The sequence below is a fragment of the Odocoileus virginianus genome, chromosome 4, assembly GCF_023699985.2.
Source record: "Odocoileus virginianus isolate 20LAN1187 ecotype Illinois chromosome 4, Ovbor_1.2, whole genome shotgun sequence".
In the NCBI taxonomy this organism is placed as follows: Eukaryota; Metazoa; Chordata; class Mammalia; order Artiodactyla; family Cervidae; genus Odocoileus; species Odocoileus virginianus.
In genome coordinates, this window is record NC_069677.1 from 8461207 (window position 1) to 8483687 (window position 22481).

Below are 22481 nucleotides of genomic sequence, written 5' to 3' on the forward strand. Positions count from 1 at the left end.
GTTTGTGTTATAAAATTGATTTTTTTGAAGCATTGAATGTAGTCATAAGGTAATTTTTAAACATTCTTAGCTTAAAAAAAAGGGTTTTGGATCACCTTTTTTTCCAATTTAAATTATCATGTTTTTTTCATTAAGCAATTCTGACCAAGCTAATGAAATTATATAAGAGCTAAACTAATAAACAAAATATGGAATTTATTTTGGAAAATTATACTGAATTAATTCAAAGTCAAGATTGAATGAATTTTTTTAAAGCTAAAAAGTTTTGCACAAATAACAATTTGTGTGTTGTGTGTATGTAAATAAACATACACATCCAATTTAATTTATTTAATTGGACTAACCAGACCAATTTCTCCTTTTATTTTATCATATGTGGAATTGTAATTTATACTTTATCTTAAGGAATATTTATTATATAGAAAATTTATCTCCACTGGTAGGTGTTTTTCTTATAATTCTAAAGAATAAAAAACATTTTACATTTTTTGTGAATGCTATTGAATATTTTATGTAATTTACTATTTAATTCAGTTTAGGGTATCTTTACTATGAATTGAAATTGAACTAGTTAATCTGAACAAATAATAATTACCAAAAAAATGCCAGATATTTTAATATTATCATTATTATTATCATGACAACCTAGATTAAATCAAAACTTGATTTTTCTTTTTTTTAAGTCATTAGAGGTACGACTGCAGTATGATATTGAAGATATTATTACCCCAGAACCAGAAACAAGTCCTCCATTTCCAGATCTTTCATCCCAGCTTCCTTCAAGGAGTCTTTCTGGAAGCACTAACACTGTGGCTAGTGAAGGAGTAACAAAGGACAGTATCCCATGCCTCAAGTAAGAGTTGCTGCCAAGTTTTAAAACAACTTTACATGTTAATTGTGTGATTCTTTGAAACTTGCCAAATGAAATTATCCTCTTTTATTAAGTTGTCAAGTGGTCTACATTCCACCAAGAGGTACCTTGGTCTTTTTGGGGACTATCTATGAAAAGAGCTCAGTATTTTTTTTTTTTCATTTATTTTTATTAGTTGGAGGCTAATTACTTTACAGTATTGTAGTGGTTTTTATCATACATTGACATGAATCAGCCACTATTTATAATAGCCAGGACATGGAAGCAACCTAGATGCCCATCAGCAGAGAAATGGATAAGGAAGCTGTGGTACATATACACCATTGAATATTACTCAGCCAGTATTTTTATTCTTCATTACTAATTAATACATTTCCTTCCCTGAAGAACCCTAAAGAAAACATAGCTTTGATAGAGAAGGCTGAAGGTGAGGTGGAGCAAATTTAGAGAGCAAGAACAGGAATTCAGGTTTTGAATATGTTGAACTCAAGTTGGGTTGTAGATTAATGGTCATAGTTCTTACTGTCATGCATTATAACTTACCCATATGTAACAAATATTGTGTAATAAAAATAATTTAATAATAAAAATAATTTAAAATGCTACTATCAAAAGAGAAAAAAGAACTCATGAAGTCCAGTGAAGTTCTATATCTTGACTGACTGAAAAGCTACTTCAAGGAAAGGTTAAGACATGACAAGTGGCTTGGTGTATTTTGAGAAAGCTAGAAGATACTGTTTACTTGCATAATGTCCTCAGTGCCTGGTATTGTATATTTCTGTAGGAAGATTATTGTTATGAATTCTGAAAATCAGCATGAGCATATGTATTCGAACTGTATATGATGCAATTATTTTTCCTGTTTTTCTAGTGTTAAGACACGACCAGTGCGGATGCCTCCAGGATATCAAGCAGAACTTGTTATTCAGTTGGTGTGGGTGGATGGTGAACCTCCACAACAGATTACTAGCCTTGCTGTGAGCTCGGCGTATGGAATGTAAGTAGTTAAACATTCTTTCTAATTTGTATAATTTATCTAATATGTTTGATACATTGAATGTTCCTTTAAATACTTAAGTCCCCTTGCCTGGATTTTTATTAGGTTGGAAATTGTATAAGAAAATAGTAATTTAAACATAAATTGTGGTTAAATGTTCTTTCTTGATGTCAAACTTGTAATAATATCTCTCTCCACTTTTAGTGTTGGGAGGCTATTAAGATATTATCACACTCATATATTTTTATTTGTTTTGTGTTTTCTATCCTTTCATTCTTTGTGTTTCATTTTGGATACTTTCTTCTGACTTATCTTTAAAAGTTCACCAGTTCTTCAGTGGTATCTAATCTAATGGTAGACTCACCCATGGAGTTAAATTTCAGTTCTCTTTTAGCTCTAGACCTTCCACTTGGTTCTTTTTAAAGTTCTCTGTTGAAAAAAATAAAAAATAAAAAAAAATAAAGTTCTCTGTTATCTTCCTAAATTATCACTCTTCTATTTCCTTGAACATGTTGAATATAGTTACTTTAAATATGTGTTTGACAGGGAGCTCAACCCGGTGCTCTGTAATAATATAGAGGGGCAGGATGGGGTTAGAGACATATGTATACTTATGGCTGATTCAGGTTGTTGTATGGCAGAAGCCAACACTACATTGTGAAGAAATTATCCTCCAGTTTTAAAAAAATGCATTTGATAACTAGCTTATTATTTGTCTTGGGTTTGGGTCACATTACATTGTCATCATATCTTAGGTTTGCCTTTTGGTTTTGTTTTGTTTTATTCGAACATTATATACTACTATATGTGTGTGTGTGTATCTCTATTATAGAGATAATTTGAGGTTCTAAATGATGTTTTCATCCTCCAGAAAGTATTATTTCTCTGACTGACTAAGCTAATAGGCAGTATAGAAAGCTCAGACAGGATAATTCAATCAGACATCCTATCTTTGAAAGTTGGATTGTATTCCCTTTAAGCACTAATTTAGTTCTAATTAATTCTTATTCCTAGTTTGTACCCTGCATAGACATTGTATCAAATTCTGCCCCCATCAGCAGTGTTTGAGGATACCTGATTCCTTACAACCTTTCTAACAGCAGTGTATAACCAAACATCATTTTGTTAAGTAAAAGGAAGTTTATTATTATAATATTAGCACTTTCCTTGTATCTTAAATGAAACCAAACATCTATTTTTCTCTAGTGACATTTCTGTGTACATTGTTTGTCTGTTTTTTTTGCAGAGTTATCATTTTTTTGTAGATTTGTGAAAAATGTTTATGTAGTAAGGAAGTTAGCTTTCTCTGTGATGAAACCTACAGACATTTTTCTTGGTTTTGTTTATGACTTTGATTAGGATTTTTATTTCAAGAAAAAATTTTAAAAATATTTAAATAATTCTGTTTTTTCTTTTCTGGCTCTGGGTTTTGTGTCATTCTTAGAAAAGCTTTTCTCACTTCAAGATCATGAAGAATAATGTCTTATATATTTATTCCTTTAATATATTTAGGTCTTTATCCAGAGTTTATTTTGGTATGAGACATGAAATAGGAATTATTTTATTTCTTACCTGATGGCTAAGAGTTATACCAATACCACTTGCTGAATATTTCATCTTTCCCTTCTAAATTTGGAATCATCTTTTATCAAATTAATACACTTATATACATATATACACACATGCATTGGGCTTCCCAAGTGGTGCTACTGGTAAAGAACCCTCTTGACAATGCAGAAGACAAAGATACAGGTTCAAACTCTGAGTTGGGAAGATCCCCTGGAGAAGGGTATAGCAACCCTCTCTAGTATTCTTGCCTAAAGAATCTCATGGACAGATGAGCCTGACAGGCTACAGTCCATAGGGTTGCAAAGAGTCAGGCACAATTGAAACAACTTAGTACACATGCATATATATAGCTCTGTTTCTATATACCCAGTTTGCCCCTAAGCTAAGTCTCATGAGCTCCAAGAGAACTTGAAGCCAGCTGAAGGGGTAAACCTGAAAACAATCTTGTGTTCTTAGAGGTTTGGGGGTGTATGTAAAAGATGTATGTGAATATAGATACTGGAAGTTTGCTCTTGACTGAAAAATCCTTTGATAGGAAAGCTGGCAGGAACAGCTCAGGGATGAGGGGTGAAAGGAAGGTAGTGTGGGACAGCTATAATGCTATTTGTTTGACATGGCCAGAATATATGCTTATTCTCTAACCCACATGGTTACTCTGAAGATGGCTGAGCTCAAACAATTTTCAGGGTTCCCTATTTGAGAGGTTGACCTGCAAAAGCAAGGGGAAGCCAAATTTAAGAGCTATGAAGGTATATTGCTAGGTTCAGGCAAATTGCTGAAAGCTGTTAGAATAAATAAATCAGAGAGCATGTTTCCCTTGTTTAGTAATTGGGGGTGGGGGTGACAGTCACTACAAAGCCTCTAAAGAGCCTATACTTGTATCAGAAAGCTTGGACACCTGCCTCATAAACACTCTCAACTGCCAAAAAACTTCAGACATCTATGTATTCTACCAAAGCTTTAAGATGTAAGTAACAACAGTATTTATTTTCTCTCTGAGAACTTGTGAAAGAAAAAGTGACATACATCTCATCCTATGTGGCCAACATAATGATGTCAAAACTTGCAAAGGGATTGGATCAAGATGGCAGAGTAGAAGGGTTAGAGCTCACCTCTCCCCTGCAACAACTCAAAAATTTACCTACATGTGGAACAAGTCTCATGGAACTGGAAACTGACCAAAGTAGTCCTATACAGCAAAGGTATGAGAAAGATTTCCATGTAACTAGGTAGGATGGAAAAAAGTCAAGGGTTGGGACTTCCACCTTGGGATCTGAAATAATGAAAAGGTCTGCATGCATAGACACATCCCTTGGGGAGTAAGCAGGTCAAGCCACAGACTGGAGATCTCAGTCTTGGAGCCCTACATAAAGGAAACAAGCCCTCTTGGCTACAAGGAGACTGGCTGCCAAAGCTAAATCAAGAAGATATATAATTTGAACAGATTGATCACCAGAAGTCAAGTAGAATCTGTAGTAATAATAATAAAACAACTCCCTGCAGAAGAAGTCCAGGACTGGATGACTTTAATAGGGAATTCTAGCAAAATTACAAAGAAGAACTTGTTCCTGTCCTTCTCAAACTGTTCTAAAAAATTGAAGAGGAGGGGATGCTCCCAAACTCATTCTATGAAGCCACCATCACCCCAATACCAAAACCAGCCAAAAACACTATGAAACTAGAAAATCATAGGCCAACTCTTTGATGAATATAGGTGCAAAAATCATCAACAAACTGTTAGCATACCTAATTCAACAATACATAAAAATGATCAAGCACCATGATCAAGTTGAATTCATTCCAGAGTCATAGGATGGTTCAATATATACAACTCAATCTGTACAATACACCACATTCACAAAAGGAAAGACAAAACCCACATGATCATCTCTATACAGAAAAAGCATTTGACAAAATTCAATTATTCATCTATGATAAAAACTCTCAAAGTGGGTATAGAGGGAATATATGTCAATGACATAAAGCCCATTTATGACAAACCCATAGCCAGCATAATACTTAATGGTGAAAAGCTAAAAGCCTTCCCGTTAAATTCAGGAAGAAGACAAAGTTACCCACTCTCATCACTTCTGTTCAACATAGTATTGGAAGTCCTAGCCACGGCAATCAGATGAGAAAGAAAAGGTATCCAGACTGAAAGGGGAGAGTTAAAACTGTCACTGTTTGCACCTGATATGATACTCTATATAAAGTATACACCCCAAAACTATTAGAACAAATGTATTCAGCTGGGTCACAGGATACAAGATTAATATACAGAAATTTGTTGCATTTGTATACACTAATAATGAAATATCAGAGAAAGTTTTTAAAAACCCCATTTAAAATTGCATCAAAAAATAAAATACCTAAGGACTAAACATAACCAAAGAGGTAAAATACCTAGATGCTGAAAGTATAAAACATTGAGAGAGAAAATTGAAGATGATTCAGAGAAACAGAAAGATATTCTATGCTCTTGGATTGGAAGAATAAATATTTTTTAAATGATCATACTGCCTAGAACAGTCTACAGATTTAATGCAATCCATATCAAAATATCTATGATATTCTTCAAAGAACTAAGACAAATAATCCTAAGATTTATATGGAACAGAAGAGACCCATAATTGCCAAAGCAATTCTGAGGGGAGGAAAAAAAACAAAGCATAATGCTTCTGGTTTCTATACTATACTACAAAGCTACTGTGATCAACACAGTGTGGTATTAACTCAAAAACAGACATACAGAACAATGGAACACAATAGAGAGCCCAGAAATAAACCCATGCACTTGTGGTCAATTAATCTGTGACAAAGGAGGCAAGAATATACAAGAGAAAAAAGTTTCTTCAACAAGTGGTATTGGGAAAGCTCAACAGCTGCATGTAAAACAATGAAATAGAACATTCCTTCCCACCACATACAAGAATAAACTTAACAAGTTTAAAATACCTAAATGTTAGTTTATGACACCATTAAATTCCTAGAAGTGAACATAGGCAAAACTTTCTTTGACATAAATTGTAGCAATGTTTTCTTTGTTTATTTTCCCAAGGCAAAAGCAATCAAAGCAAATGTAAAAGCTTTTGCATAGCAAAGAGAACCAATGAAAGACAGCCTATGGAATGGGAGAAAATATTTGCATACTATGCCTCTGACAGAGGGTTAATATCCAAAATATACAAACAGCTCATAAACTCAAAAAAAAAAAAAAAAAGAATCCAATTTATAAAAATGGGAAGAAAATCTAAAAAGACATTTTTCCAAAGAAGACATACAGATAGCTAACAGGCATATGAAAAAATGCTCAACACTGTTGATTGTTAGAGAAATCCAAATCAAAACCACAATGAGGTAGCACCTCATTCTATTCAGAATGCCTTTCATCAAAAAATCCACAAACTGATATTGGAGGGGATGTGGAGAAAAGAGAATTTTTTTTTTCATTTATTTTTATTAGTTGGAGGCTAATTACTTTACAATATTGTAGTGGTTTTTGTCATACATTGACATGAATCAGCCATGGATTTACATTCTTTTCCATTATTGGTGTGAATGTAAATTGGTGCAGTTGCTATTGAGAGTTGTATGGAGGTTTCTTAGAAAACTAAAAGTAGAACTACCATATGATCCAGCAACTCCACTCCTGGGGATGTATGCAGAAACAGTGAAAACTCTACTTTGTAAAAATACTTGCACACCAATGTTGATAGCAGCACTGTTTACAATAGCCAAGACATGGAAGCAACTCAAATGCCTGTCAGAAGACGACTGACTTGAGAAGATGTGATACATATATACCATGGGATATTACTCAGCCATAAAAAAGAATGAAATATTGCCATTTGTAGCTATATAGGTGGGCCTAGAGAATATTATGCTTGGTGAAATAAGTTAGAGAAAGACAAGTATATATGATAGCCCTAATATTCTGGAATCTAAAAAAAAAAAAACAAATGAATCTATATACAAAAAAGACTCACATACATAGAAAGCAAATATATGGTTGCCAAAGGGTAGCAGGAAGAGGGAGGATCAAATTAGAATGGGATTAACAAACCCAACTACTATACATAAAATAGATAAGCATCAAGGTTCTTGCTGTATACCACTTGGAATTATATACAGTATCTTATAATAACCTATAATGGAATATAATCTACAAAAACCCAAATCACCATGCTGAAACTAATACAATATTGAAAAGTGACTATTCTTGAACCTAAAAATGTTAAAACTTAACAAAATAAAAACTTGAAAAGGGCATTAAGTGAAAATTATAAGTCCATATCATGCATGATATGGCATGGCATCCAGTCTCATCACTTCATGGCAAATAAATGAGGAAAAAGTGGAAGCGGTGACAGATTTTATTTTCATGGGCTCCAAAATCACTGCAGATGGTGACTGCAGCCATGAAATTAAAAATACTTGCTCCATGGAAGGAAAGCTATGACAGATCTAGACAGCATATTAAAAGCAGAGAGATCCCTTTGCCTACAAAGGTCCATATAGTCAAAGCTGTGGTTTTTCTAGTAGTCACATATGGATGCAAGAGTTGGACCATAAAGAAGGCTGAGCATGGAAGAATTGATGCTTTTAAACTGTGGTGTTGGAGAAGACTCTTGAGAGTCCCTTGGACAGCAAGGAGATCAAACCAGTCCAACCCTAAAGGAAATCAAGTCTGAATATTCATTGGAATGACTGATGGTGAATCCCCAGTACTTTGGCCACCTGATGCAAAGAGCTGACTCATTGGAAAAGACCCTGATGCTGGGAAAGATTGAGGGCAAAAGGAAAAGAGGGCAGCAGAGGATGGTATGGTTAGATAGTGTCACGGGCTCAATGGACATGAGTTTGCAAAAACTCCAAGAGACAGTGAAGGACAGGGAAGCCTGACATGCTGCAGTCTATGGGCTCACAAAGAGTCAGGCAGGGTAGACTTAGCAAATGAATAATGTCATCATGAGTGAACATAGATACAAAAATCCCATTCAAACTATAAATAAATATAGCAATAAAAATAACATGTTGTAATCGAGTTTGGTTTATACCAGGATTGTAAGATTTGTCCAACATTTGAAATGAATCAGTGTAAATCATCACATTAATGGGATAATATAGAAAACTATAATGAAGCCATAATACCAAAAAAACAAAAACATTTTCTAAAACTCAGCATCTATTTATGATTTAAAAAGAAACAACTAACTAAAACAAGAAGGAAATTTCTTTAATGTGATATATGGCAATAAATATTAATCATACATTAAAATATTAAAAGCTTTACCTCTGGAGTAAAAACAATACAAAGATGACTGCTATGACCATTTCTATTTTCATTGTACTGAGAAAGGAAAATAAATCAGTCATATGAATTAGAAACGAAATAGAAAAAATCATTTAGCAGACAAATTATTAGAATTAGTAGTTGAGTTTAATAAGATTACTGAATATAAAGTCCAGGTAAAAGTAAATTATATGTCAATATTTTTTCTATAAAATAGAAACAAATTATATAAGGATTTCATCTACAATAAAATAAAAATAAATATCTATGAGTAAATCTAATAAAAGTTGTTTAAGACTTTTACACAGAAAACTATAAAACAAGATAAATAAAGAACCTAAATCGTGAAGTGAAAAATTCAATAATGGTGTAAAGATGACAGGTTTTCATCTATTGATTCATGGATTTACCAGTATAGCAATATAAATTTCAGCTGATTTTTTTCACTTCTAAAATGTATAGAGAAATGCAGTGGGGCACAACTAGCTAAGACAGCATTAAAGAAAAACAGAATTAGAAGACTGCTGTACTTGAAAACAAGACTTATTAAATAACTGTATTAGTCATGACAGTGTTTTTATTGGTACAGGATAGACAAATAGACCAATGAACAGAATAAGAGTTCAGAAATAGCTCCAAGCATGTAGCCAAATTAGGTCAGCAGAGCAATGGAGGAAATGAGAGGTTACCCCTCCCAATAAGGAGCACAAAGTCAATTGAATAATTATATAGAAAAATGAAACTTGACTCTTTTCTTACACTATACACAAAGATTCTGGAAAGTGTAATAGGAGTCTATCTTCATAATACTCAAGGAAATATTTCTTCAGTAGTATTCAAAAAGGTATTAACCATAAAGGAAAACATTAAGAATTTACTGGAAAAAATTGGCACAATTAAGAAAGTGAAATGGCAGAGCAATTAAAAGATCTTTGAATTAATTTTATCTGACAGTGGACTCCTATCTGAGTGTTAAAAGAGTCATCGAATAGAAAAAGATAGCTCAACAGAAAAAAAAAAATGAAGAAATTTGAACAAACATTTCATAAAAGAGGGTGTCTAAATAACAAAAAATACATTCATAGTTCTATGAAAAGGTCCACCATTGCTATTAGTAATGTTGGTAGTGTTTGCAGAGATATCAGGTATCAAGAACTGTCAAACATTGTGGCTAAGAGGGTAGATTGCTGAATCTACTTTATAAAATTGTTAGCATTATTTACCTTATTTTAGCATACCTATGTATGCATTCCCTACAACCCAAAAGTTTCATTTCTAGATATATTCCTAATGAAGTGCAAGCACAGATGCATCAAAAGACAGTAGCATTCTTCAATACACACAATATGATATACCATATTAACAAATTGAAAGATAAAAACCATATGATAGTCTCAGTAGATGGAGAAAAAGCTTTTGGCAAAATTTAATACCCACTTATGATAGAAACTCTTCCAAAAATGGGCATAGAAGGAACCTACCTCAATATAATAAAGGCCATATATGATAAACCCACAGCAAACGTTATTCTCAATAGTGAAAAAACTGAAAGCATTCCCTCTATGGAACAAAGACAAGATCAGGAACAAAACCCACTGTCACCACCATTATTCAACATAGTTTTGGAAGTGCTAGCTGTGGCGATCAGAAGAAAAAGAAATAAAAGGAATCCAGATTGGAAAAGAAGTAAAACTCTCACTGTTTGCAGATGATGTGATACTATACATAGAACACCCTAAAGATACCACCAGAAAATTACTAGGGCTAATCAGTAAATTTAGCAAAGTGGCAGGATACAACATCAATACACAGAAATCACTTGCATTGCTATCCACTAACAATGAAATATCAGAATGAGAAATTAAGGAATCAATTCCATTTACCATTGCAGCAAAAAGAATAAAATACCTAAGAATGAACCTACCTAAGGAGACAAAAGAACTGTATACAGAAAACCATAAGACACTGATGAAATAAATCAAAGATAGCATAAACAAATGGAGAGATATTCCATGTTTCTGGGTTGGAAGAATCAATATTGTGAAAATGACTATACTACCAAATGTAATCTACAAATTCAGTGCAATCCCTATCAAATTACCAATGGCATTTTTCACAGAACTAGAACAAAAAATATCTCACAACTTATATAGAAACACAAAAGATCTCAAATAGCCAAAGCAGTCTTAAGAATGGAGCTGGAGGAATCAATCTTCCTGACTTCAGACTATACTACAGAGCTATAGTCATCAAGACAGTATGATACTGACACAAAAACAGAAATATAGACCAATGAAACAAGATAGAAAGCCCAGAGATAAACCCACACACCTATGGGCCTTATTTTTACAGTGGAGGCAAGAATATATAATGGGGCAAAGATAGTCTCTTCAATAAGTGGTGCTGGGAAAACTGGACAGCTACATGGAAAGAATGAAATTAAAACACCTCCTAACACCATACACAAAGATAAACTCAAAATGGATTAAAGACCTAAACCTAAGACCAGAAACTATAAAACTCTTTGACCGAACATAGGCAGAACACTCTATGACATAAATCACAGCAAGATCCTCTATGACCCACCTCCTAGAGAAATGGAAATAAAAACAAAAATAAACAAGTGAGACCTATTAAAAGCTTTTGCACAGCAAAGGAAACTATAGACAAGGTGAAAAGATAACCCTCAAACTGGGAAAAATAATCACAAATGAAACAACTGACAAAGGATTAATTTTAAAAATATGCAAGCAGCTCATACAAGTCAATACCAGAAAAACAACCAACCAATCAAAAAATGGGAAGAAGACCTAAACAGACATTTCTCCAAAGAAGACATACAGATGGCTAACAAACACATGAAAAGATGCTCACCATCGCTCATTATTAGAGAAATGCAAGTCAAAAATACAATGAGGTATCACCTCACACTGGTCAGAATGGCAAAAATCTACAAACAATGAATGCTGGAGAGGATGTGGAGAAAAGGGAACCCTCTTGCACTGCTGGTGGGAATGCAAACTGATATAACCACTATGGAGAACAATATGGAGATTCCATTAAAAAAAAAAACTAGAAATAAAACCACCATATGACTCACCAATCCCACTACATTGCATATACCCTGAGAAAACCAAAATTGAAAAAGACACAGGTAACCCAATATTCACTGCAGCTGTATTTACAATAGCTAGAACATGGAAGTAACCTAGATGTTCATTGACAGATGAATGGATAAAAAAGCTGTGGTCCATATATACAATGGAAATATTCAGTTCAGTCACTCAGTGGTGTCTGACTCTTTGTGACCCCAGGGACTGCAGCACACCAGGCTTTGCTGTCCTTCGCCAACTCCAGGAGCTTTCTCAAACTCATGTCCATCGAGTCGGTGATGACATCCAACCAACTCATCATCTGTTGTTCCTTTCTCCTCCTGCCATCAATATTTCCCAGCATCAGGGTCTTTTCCAGTGAGTCAGTTCTTCCCATCAGGTTACCAAAGTATTGGGGTTTCAACTTCAGCATCAGTCCTTCCAATGAATATTCAGGACTGATTTCCTTTAGGATGGACTGATTAGATCTCTTTTACAGTCTAAGGGACTCTCAAGAGTCTTCTTCAACACCATAGTTCAAAAGCATCAATTCTTTGGTGTTCAGCTTTCTTTATAGTCCAACTCTGACATCCATACATGACTACTGGAAAAACCATAGCTTTGACTAGACAGACCTTTGTTGGCAAACTAATGTCTTTGCTTTATATTATGCTATCTAGGTTGGTCATAGCTTTTCTTCCAAGGAGCAAGTGTCTTTTAATTTCATGGCTGCAGTCACCATCTGCAGTGATTTTGAAGCCCCCCAAAATAAAGGCTGTCACTGTTTCCATTGTTTCCCCATCTATTTGCCATGAAGTGATGGGACCAGATGCCTTGATCTTAGTTTTTTGAATGTTGAGTTTTAAGCCAACTTTTTCACTTTCCTTTTTCACTTTCATCAACAGGCTCTTTAGTTCTCCTTTGCTTTCTGCCATAAGGGTGGTCATCTGCTTATCTGAGGTTATGGATATTTCTCCTGGCGATCTTGATTCCAGCTTGTGCTTCATTCAGTCCGGCATTTTGCATGATGTTCTTTGCATTTAAGTTAAATAAGCATGATGACAATATATAGCCTTGATGTATTCCTTTCCTAGTTTGGAACCAGACTGTTGTTCCATGTCCATTTCTAACTGCTGTTTCTTGACGAGGATAGAGGTTTCTCAGGAGGCAGGTAAGGTGGTCTGGTATTCCCTTCTCTTGAATTTTCCACAGTTTGTTGTGATTCACACAGTCAAAGGCTTTGGCGTAATCAATAAAGAAGAAGTAGATGTTTTTCTGGAACTCTCTTGCCTTTTCTATGATCCAGCAGAGGTTGGCAATTTGATCTCTGATTCCTCTGCCTTTTCTAAATCTAGCTTAAACATCTGGAAGTTCTCGGTTCATGTACTGTTGAAGCATAGCTTGGAGAATTTTGAGCATTACTTTGCTAGCCTATGAGATGAGTGCAATTCTACTACAGTTTGAACATTCTTTGGCATTGCCTTTCTTTGGAATTAGAATGAAAACTGACCTTTTCCAGTCCTGTGCCCACTGCTGAGTTTTCCAAATTTGCTGGCATATTCAGTGCAGCACTTTCACAGCTTATTTTAGGATTTGAATTAGCTCAACTAGAATTCCATAACCTCCACTAGCTTTGTTCATAGTAATGCTTCCTAATGCCCACTTGACTTTGCACTCTAAGATGTCTGGCTGGAGGTGTGTGATCACACCATCGTGGTTATCTGGGTCATGAAGATCTTTTTTATATAGTTCTTCTGGTTATTGTTGCCACCTCTTCTTAATATCTTCTGCCTGTGTTAGGTCTATACCATTTCTGTGCTATATTGTGCCCATCAGGAGAACTGTAGTCTTTCCCATTCTACTGTTTTCCTCTATTTCTTTGCATTGATCACTGAGGAAGGCTTTCTTATCTCTCCTTGCAATTCTTTGGAACTCTGCGTTCAAATGGGTAAATCTTTCCTTTTCTCGTTTGCCTTTATCTTCTCTTCTTTTCTCGGCTATTTCTAAGGCCTCCTCAGAAAACCATTTTGCCTTTTTGCATTTCTTTTTCTTGATCACTGCCTCCTCTACAATATCATGAGCCTCCATCCACAGTTCAGGGACTCTATCAGATCTAATCTCTTAAATCTATTTGTCACTTCCACTGTATAATTGTAAGGGATTTGATTTAGGACATACCTGAATGATCTAGTGCTTTTCCCTATTTTCTTCAATTTAAGTCTGAATTTTGCAATAAGGAGTCATGATCTAAGCTTGTTGATCCCAGTCTTGTTTTTGCTGACTGTATAGAGCTTCTCCATCTTTGGCTGCAAAGAATATAATCAGTCTGATGGTATTGACCATCTGGTGATGTCCATGTGTAGAGTCTTCTCTTGTTTTGTTGCAAGAGGGTGTTTGCTATGACCAGTGCATTCTCTTGGTAAAACTCTGTTAGCCTTTGCCCTACTTCATTTTGTACTCCAGGGCCAAACTTGCCTGTTACTCCAGGTATTTCTTGACATCCTACTTTTGCATTCCAGTCCCCTATAATGAAAAGGACATTTTTTTGGGGGGTGTTAGTTCTAGAAGGTCTTGTAGGTCTTCATAGAAGTGTTCAACTTCAGCTTCTTCAGCATTACTGGTTGGAGCACAGACTTTGATTACTGTGATATTGAATGATTTGCCTGGGAAAGGAACAGAGATCATTCTGGTGGAGAGTTCTGACAAAATGTGGTCCACTAGAGAAGGGAATGGCAAACCACTTCAGTATTCTTGCCTTGAGAACCCCATGAACAGTGTGAAAAGGCAAAAAGATAGGACACTGAAAGATGAACTCCCCAGGTTGGTAGGTGTCCCATATGCTGCTGGATAAGAGTAGAGAAATATACCCCAGAAAGAATGAAAAGACAGAGCCAAAGGAAAAAAAGTGCCCAGTTGTTGATGTGATTGGTGATGGAAATAAAGTCTGATGCTGTAAAGAATAATATTGCATAGGAACCTGGAATGTTAGGTCCACGAATCAAGGTAAATTGGAAGTGGTCCAACCACTGATGGAAGTGGTCAAACCACTGATGCAAGAGTGAACATCAACAGTTTAGAAATCAGTGATTTAAAATGGACTGGAATGGGCAAATTTAACTCAGATGACCATTATATCTACTACTGTGGGCAAGAATCCCTTAGAAGAAATGGAGTAGGCCTCATAGTCAACAAAAGTGTCCAAAATTCAGTTCCTGGGTGCAGTCTCAAAAATGACAGGATGATCTCTGTTCAGTTCCAAGGCAATGCAATGTTACTCAGCCATAAAAAGGAACACATTTGAGTCAGTCCTAATGAGGTGGATGAACCTAGAACCTGTTATACAGAGTGAAGTAAATCAGAAAGAGAAAAACAATTGTATACTAGCATATATATGGAATCTAGAAAGATGGTACTGATGAACCTATTTGCAGAGCAGCACTGGAGACACAGGCATTGAGAACAGACTTATGGTCACAGCTGGTGGTGGGAAGAAGGAGAGGTATAGAGTAACATGGAAACATACATTACCATAACTAAAATAGATAACAGGTGGAAATTTTGCTGTATGACTCAGGGAACTCAAACTGAGGCTCGGTAACATCCTAGAGGGGTGAGATGAGGAGGGAGGTGGGAGGGATGTTCAAGTGTGAGGGGACACAGGTAAAACCTATGGCTGATTCATGTTGACTTTTGGTAGAAACAAATGCAATACTGTAAAGCAATTATCTTTCAATTAAAAACAAATAAATCAATACAGTAGCATTATTTGTGATGGCAGTATTATAATATTCCCAGACTACAAACAAATGACTGGAGTAGATTGAATACATTTTATTAATTTCTCTATCAATTAAAACAAACTTCATTTACATGTAACTATAATATTAGAAAACAGTGAAACATTTATCAATGAGTAAAACTGACTTTTGATATAAGAAGTCAGATTTGTGTTTCCTTGTTAATTTTCTGTTTAGTTGATCTATCCATAGGTGTGAGTGGGGTATTAAAGTCATCCACTATTATTGCATTATTGTTAATTTTCCCTTTCATATTTCTTAGCAATTGTCTTACATATTGCGGTGCTCCTATGTTGGGTGCATATATATTGATAATTGTTATATCTTCTTCTTGGATTAAACCTTGGATTGAACCTTCTTGGACTGAACCTTTAAATGACACAATGGACCAGCTAGACCTAATTGATATCTATAGGACATTTCACCCCAAAACAATCAATTTCACCTTTTTCTCAAGTGCATATGGAACCTTCTCGAGAATAGATCACATCCTGGGCCATAAATCTAGCCTTGCTAAATTTAAAAAAATTGAAATCATTCCAGTCATCTTTTCTGATCACAATGCAGTAAGATTAGTTCTCAATTACAGGAAATAAACTAATAAAAATTCAAACATTTGGAGGCTAAATAACACGCTTCTGAATAACCAACAAATCATAGAAGAAATCAAAAAAGAAATCAAAATACACATAGAAATGAATGAAAATGAAAACACAACAACCCAAAACCTATGGGACACTGTAAAAGCAGTGCTAAGGGGAAGGTTCATAGCATTACAGGCTTACCTCAAGAAACAAGAAAAAAGTCAAATAAATGACCTAACTCTACACCTAAAGCAACTAGAGAAGGAAGAAATGAACCCCAGGGTTAGTAGAAGGAAAGAAATCTTAAAAATTAGGGCAGGAATAAATGCAAAAGAAACAAAAGAGATCATAGCAAAAATCAACAAAGCTAAAAGCTGGTTTTCTGAAAAGATAAACAAAATTGACAAACCATTAGCAAGACTCATTAAGAGATAAAGGGAGAAGAACCAAATCAACAAAATTAGAAATGAAAATGGAGAGATCACAACAGACAACACTGAAATACAAAGGATCATAAGAGACTACTACCAGCAGCTCTATGCCAATAAAATGGACAACTTGGAAGAAATGGACAAATTCTTAGAAAAGTATAACTTTCCAAAACTGAACCAGGAAGAAATAGAATACTCTTAACAGGCCCATCACAAGCATGGAAATCGAAACTGTAATCAGAAATCTTCCAGCAAACAAAAGCCCAGGACCAGATGGCTTCACAGCTGAATTCTACCAAAAATTTAGAGAACAGTTAACACCTATCTTACTCAAACTCTTCCAGAAAATTGCAGAAGATGGGAAACTTCCAAACTCATTTTATGAGGCCACCATCACCCTAATACCAAAACCAGACAAAGATGCCACAAAAAATGAAAACTACAGGCCAATATCACCGATGAACATAGACGCAAAAATCCTTAACAAAGTTCTAGCAAACAGAATCCAATAACACATTAAAAAGATCATACATCATGACCAAGTGGGCTTTATCCCAGGAGTGCAAGGATTCTTTAATATCCGCAAATCAATCAATGTAATACACCACACTAACAAATTGAAAGATAAAAACCATATGATTATCTCAATAGATGCAGAAAAAGCCTTTGACAAAATTCAACATCCATTTATGATTAAAACTCTCCAGAAAGCAGGAATAGAAGGAACATACTTCAACATAATAAAAGCTATATATGACAAACCCACAGCAAACATTATTCTCAATGGTGAAAAATTGAAAGCATTTCTCCTAAAGTCAGGAACAAGACAAGAGTGTCCACTCTCACCACTACTATTCAACATAGTTTTGGCCACAGCAATCAGAGCAGAAAAAGAAATAAAAGGAATCCAGATAGGAAAAGAAGAAGTAAAACTCTCACTGTTTGCAGATGACATGATCCTCTACATAGAAAACTCTAATGACTCTACCAGAAAATTACTAGAGCTAATCAATGAATATAGTAAAGTTGCAGGATATAAAATTAACACACAGAAATCCCTTGCATTCCTATACACTAACAATGAGAAAACAGAAAGAGAAATTAAGGAAACAATACCATTCACCATTGCAACAAAAAGAATAAAATAATTAGGAGTATATCTACCTAAAGAAACAAAAGGCCTATATATATAGAAAACTATAAAACACTGATGAAAGAAATCAAAGAGGACACAAATAGATGGAGAAATATACTGTGTTCATGGATTGGAAGAATCAATATTGTGAAAATGAGTATACTATCCAAAGGAATCTATAGATTCAATGCAATCCCTGTCAAGCTACCAACGGTATTCTTCACAAAACTAGAACAAATAATTTCACAATTTGTATGGAAATACAAAAAACCTCGAATAGTCAAAGCAATCTTGAGAAAGAAGAATGGAACTGGAGGAATCAACCTGCCTGACTTCAGACTCTACTACAAAGCCACAGTCATCAAGACAGTATGGTACTGGCACAGAGACAGAAATATAGATCAATGGGACAAAATAGAAAGCCCAGAGATAAATCCACCTACCTATGGACACCTTATCTTTGACAAAGGAGGCAAGGAAATACAATGGAAAAAAGACAACCTGTTTAACAAGTGGTGCTGGGAAAACTGGTCAACCACTTGTAAGAGAATGAAACTAGAACACTTTCTAACACCATACACAAAAATAAACTCAAAATGGATTAAAGGTCTAAATGTAAGACCAGAAACTATAAAACTCCTAGAGGAGAATATAGGCAAAACAGTCTCTGACATAAATCACAGCAGGATCCTCTATGATCCACCTCCCAGAATATTGGAAATAAAAGCAAAAATAAACAAATGGGATCTAATTAAACTTAAAAGCTTTTGCACAACAAAGGAAACTATAAGCAAGGTGAAAAGACAGCCCTCAGATTGGGAGAAAATAATAGCAAACGAAGCAACAGACAAAGGATTAATCTCAAAAATATACAAGCAACTCCTCCAGCTGAATTCCAGAAAAATAAATGACCCAATCAAAAAATGGGCCAAAGATCTAAACAGACATTTCTCCAAAGAAGACATACAGATGGCTACCAATAACATGAAAAGATGCTCAACATCATTCATTATCAGAGAAATGCAAATTAAAACCACAATGAGGGACCACTACACGCCAGTCAGGATGGCTGCTATCCAAAAGTCTACAAGCAATAAATGCTGGGGAGGGTGTGGAGAAAGGGAACCCTCTTACACTGCTGGTGGGAATGCAAACTAGTACAGCCACTATGAAGAACAGTGTGGAGATTTCTTAAAAAACTGGAAATAGAACTGCCATATGACCCAGCAATCCCACTGCTGGACATACACACCAAGGAAACCAGATCTGAAAGAGACACATGTACTCCAGTGTTCATCGCAGCACTGTTTATAATAGCCAGGACATGGAAGCAATCTAGATTCCCTTCAGCAGACGAATGGATAAGAAAGGTATGGTACATATACACAATGGAATATCACTCAGCCATTAAAAAGAATTTTTTGAATCAGTTCTAATGAGATGGATGAAACTGGAGCCCATTATACAGAGTGAAGTAAGCCAGAAAGATAAAGACCAATACAGTATACTGATGCATATATATGGAATTTTAAAAGATGGTAACAATAACCCTATATGCAGGACAGAAAAAGAGACACACACACAGAAAAAGAGACACAGATGTATAGAACAAACTTTTGGATTCTGTGGGAGAAGGTGAGGGTGGGATGATCTGAGAGAATAGCAGTGAAACATGTATATTATCAAGTGTGAAACAGATTGCCAGCCCAGGTTGGATGCATGAGACAAGTGCTCAGGGCTGGTGCACTGGGAAGACCCAGAGGGATGGGATAGGGAGGGAGGTGGGAGGGGGGATCAGGATGTAAATGTAAATCCATGGCTGATTCATGTCAATGTATGGCAAAAACCACTACAATATTATAAAATAACTAGCCTCCAGCTAATAAAAATAAATGAAAAAAAAAAGGAAGTCAGATTTGGGGAGACAGGAGTAATAATCAGGCGAAGCACAAGACAACTGCTGGTAATATTCTATTTCTTGATGTAGTGATAATTATGTGAGGTTGTTCACTTTGTGATAACTAAGTGTTCAATTTCATTTATGTGTGTTATGCTTGAATTAAAGAGTAAAATATACAGTGTTTCTCACATAAGTGAGTAATTTTATTTCTAGAAATTTATCCCCTAAATATACTCTATTTGAGTGAAACTAAATCATAAAGGATATTCATTGTTGCATTGTTAATAGCAATGGCTTATGGCTTCCTCAAGTTCAAGCTGGTGAGTTGGAGTCCTCACTCTGGTTTGGCTGCATTTCCTGGCCTCACCAATTCAGGGCTAGGACTGTGACACTAGGTTGGAGATGATGCCCTTGAAATGTGGGCTGATACTGGCCACTGGGTCAGGAGGCACACAGGTCTATTTTGGTAGTAATTTAATTAAATATTTATTGATATTAAAAACTGTATGGAGGTATTAACATATATGAAAAAAATTTTTACAAATTATAAGTATGCAGTATGAGTTTTGACAAATATACATGACAGTGTAAGTTATATAACCACCAACAGACTAATTTTATAAACACTATTCACCACCTCAAAAGTTCCCTTTTGCCCTTTTGTTCCCTTGTGTCACTACTTGGCCCTGTAAAACCACTGATTTGCTTTCTGTCTCCATATTTTTACATATATTATAATTTTTATAAATAGAAGCATAAATTATTTTATTTTCTTCCACTTAGCATAATGCATTTGTGAGTCATCTGTGTTATTATATATATTTGTGACTTGTTCATTTTCATTGCTGCATACTATTCCATTATGTGGATATACAAAAATGTGTTGTATCTATTAAACATTGATGGAAATGTGGGTTTTTTCCAGTTTGGGACTATTATAAATAAATCTACTATTAGCATTCAAGTAAAAGTCCTTATGTAACATTTATTTGTATTTTCATGGGTAACTAGAGCAGAATTTCTCAGTCATGTGGTAAGTATATATTTATGAGACAGAATAAGTTGTTTTATAAAGAGGTTATATCATTTTGCATTTCTATGAGAATGTGTGAGGGTTTTGGTTTTACCACATACCTGTCAACAGTGCATAGTGTTGATCTTTTCAGTTTTATCTACTCTGATGGGTTCAGTGGTATCTAATTGTGGTTTTAATTTACGTATTCCTGGTAACTAATTATGTTCGGCATCTTTCAAGTGCTATTTTCACATTTGTGCATGTTGTCTGATGAAACATCTGTTTATATCTTTTGCCTACTTTTTAAATCAAATTATCTTATTATTATTGGGAGTTCTGTGAATATTCTGAATAAGAAATGTATTTTCTGCATTCAAGTTTTCCTCAACCTGCTTGAATATCTGGAATATATTTTCCAAAGCATTTTTAACATCTTTTTCTGCCAATTTTACCATCTATTTTACTTCTAGGTATGTTTCTGTTGATTTATTTCCCCCCTGGTTATCAGTCTTTTTCTTAATTCTTTATATGCCTACTATTAATACTTTTCATGTAGTTAACACTGTGAATTTTATATTTATGGTTATATTTTATTCGATTCTTTTCAGTAGTTTTCTGGAAGAAAGTTATATTACTTAGAATAATTGTTTTTGAGCTTGTTTAGGATGGATCCAGAAAAGCCTTTAGTTTATGGCTAATTTGTTCCCACTACTGAAGTGACACCCCTGTATCTGTTTTCCCATGTATTTGGACATCTCAGCAGTTTGGCTGGTAGTGACATGAAACAATCTCAGCCTTGGATGAGCTTTGCAAATTACTCTGTTTTACCTTTTTTGGTAGTTTGTTCCCAAGCCTGGGAGTAGTTTTATTTACATGGGTGCACAGATCAGTACCCAGACAAAATCTCAACAAGGCCAGTCTGTACATCTCTGGTGTATTCTATCTGTGCTGCTCTCTTCTCTCTGGTAATTTGCCTTACATTCTCACTGCTTTTGCTGCATCAGACTCTGATTTCTGTTGCCTCAGTTCAGCAAGACTTCTGATCTGTCCTTGAGCTTTGGTTTCCTGTGCTCTGCTGCTGCTGCTGCTAAGTCACTTCAGTCGTGTCCTACTCTGTGCGACCCCATAGATGGCAGCCCACCAGGCTCCGCCGTCCCTGGGATTCTCCAGGCAAGAACACTGGAGTGGGTTGTCATCTCCTTCTCCAATGCATGAAAGTGAAAAGTGCAAGAGTACTGGAGTGGGTTGCCTTTGTCTTCCCCTCCTGTGCTCTAGCCTGGGAAGTTTCTCCATTTGCTAAACTAGAACACTTAAACTAGAATGCCTAAAGTTTACTTTGTTATCCTTCTTTCATCTTACTCTAGGTTTCCTGTTGACCAGTATGTGAAAACTGTTGTTCAATATATTTTGTTGTTGTTTTCTAGTTAAGGTATAAGATTAAATGCAATATCCTTTCAAATAACCATTGCCTAACCTCCCCAAACCTAAGGTATAACTTTCTAGTATTGTTATTTTCAATTAATTTATTTAATTGGAGGTAGTATTCTTATTTTTAACTCAAAATAAAAATAATTATTTTTGTTGGTGTCATACATTCTAGTTGCCTTTTTTCTCAAAATTGCATTTGGGGACTCTTTTATATCTGTAGGCAGAGGAACTACATTTTAACATTAAAAATTTAGAGATATTATTTCACTACAATATGTAATATTGTACATAAAGAAATATTAAGATCAATTCTACTTTGTGTGGAAGCTTTTCAAAGTACTTTAATAACATCTCGGATTTGATGCTCAT

The 22481-nt window shown here is 35.0% G+C and overlaps 1 protein-coding gene across 6 annotated transcripts in view; it reads left to right on the top strand.

Annotated features, from left to right (window-relative positions):
• Window positions 1-22481, top strand: part of STXBP5L (syntaxin binding protein 5L) — a 333130-nt gene that overhangs the window by 219254 nt on the left and 91395 nt on the right. For all 6 annotated transcript variants that reach the window (XM_070466030.1, XM_070466033.1, XM_070466032.1 and 3 more), the window contains exons 17-18: window positions 684-853; window positions 1743-1868. In XM_070466030.1, the coding sequence (XP_070322131.1) occupies window positions 684-853; window positions 1743-1868 (296 nt within the window). The remainder of the gene's footprint in view (window positions 1-683; window positions 854-1742; window positions 1869-22481) is intronic.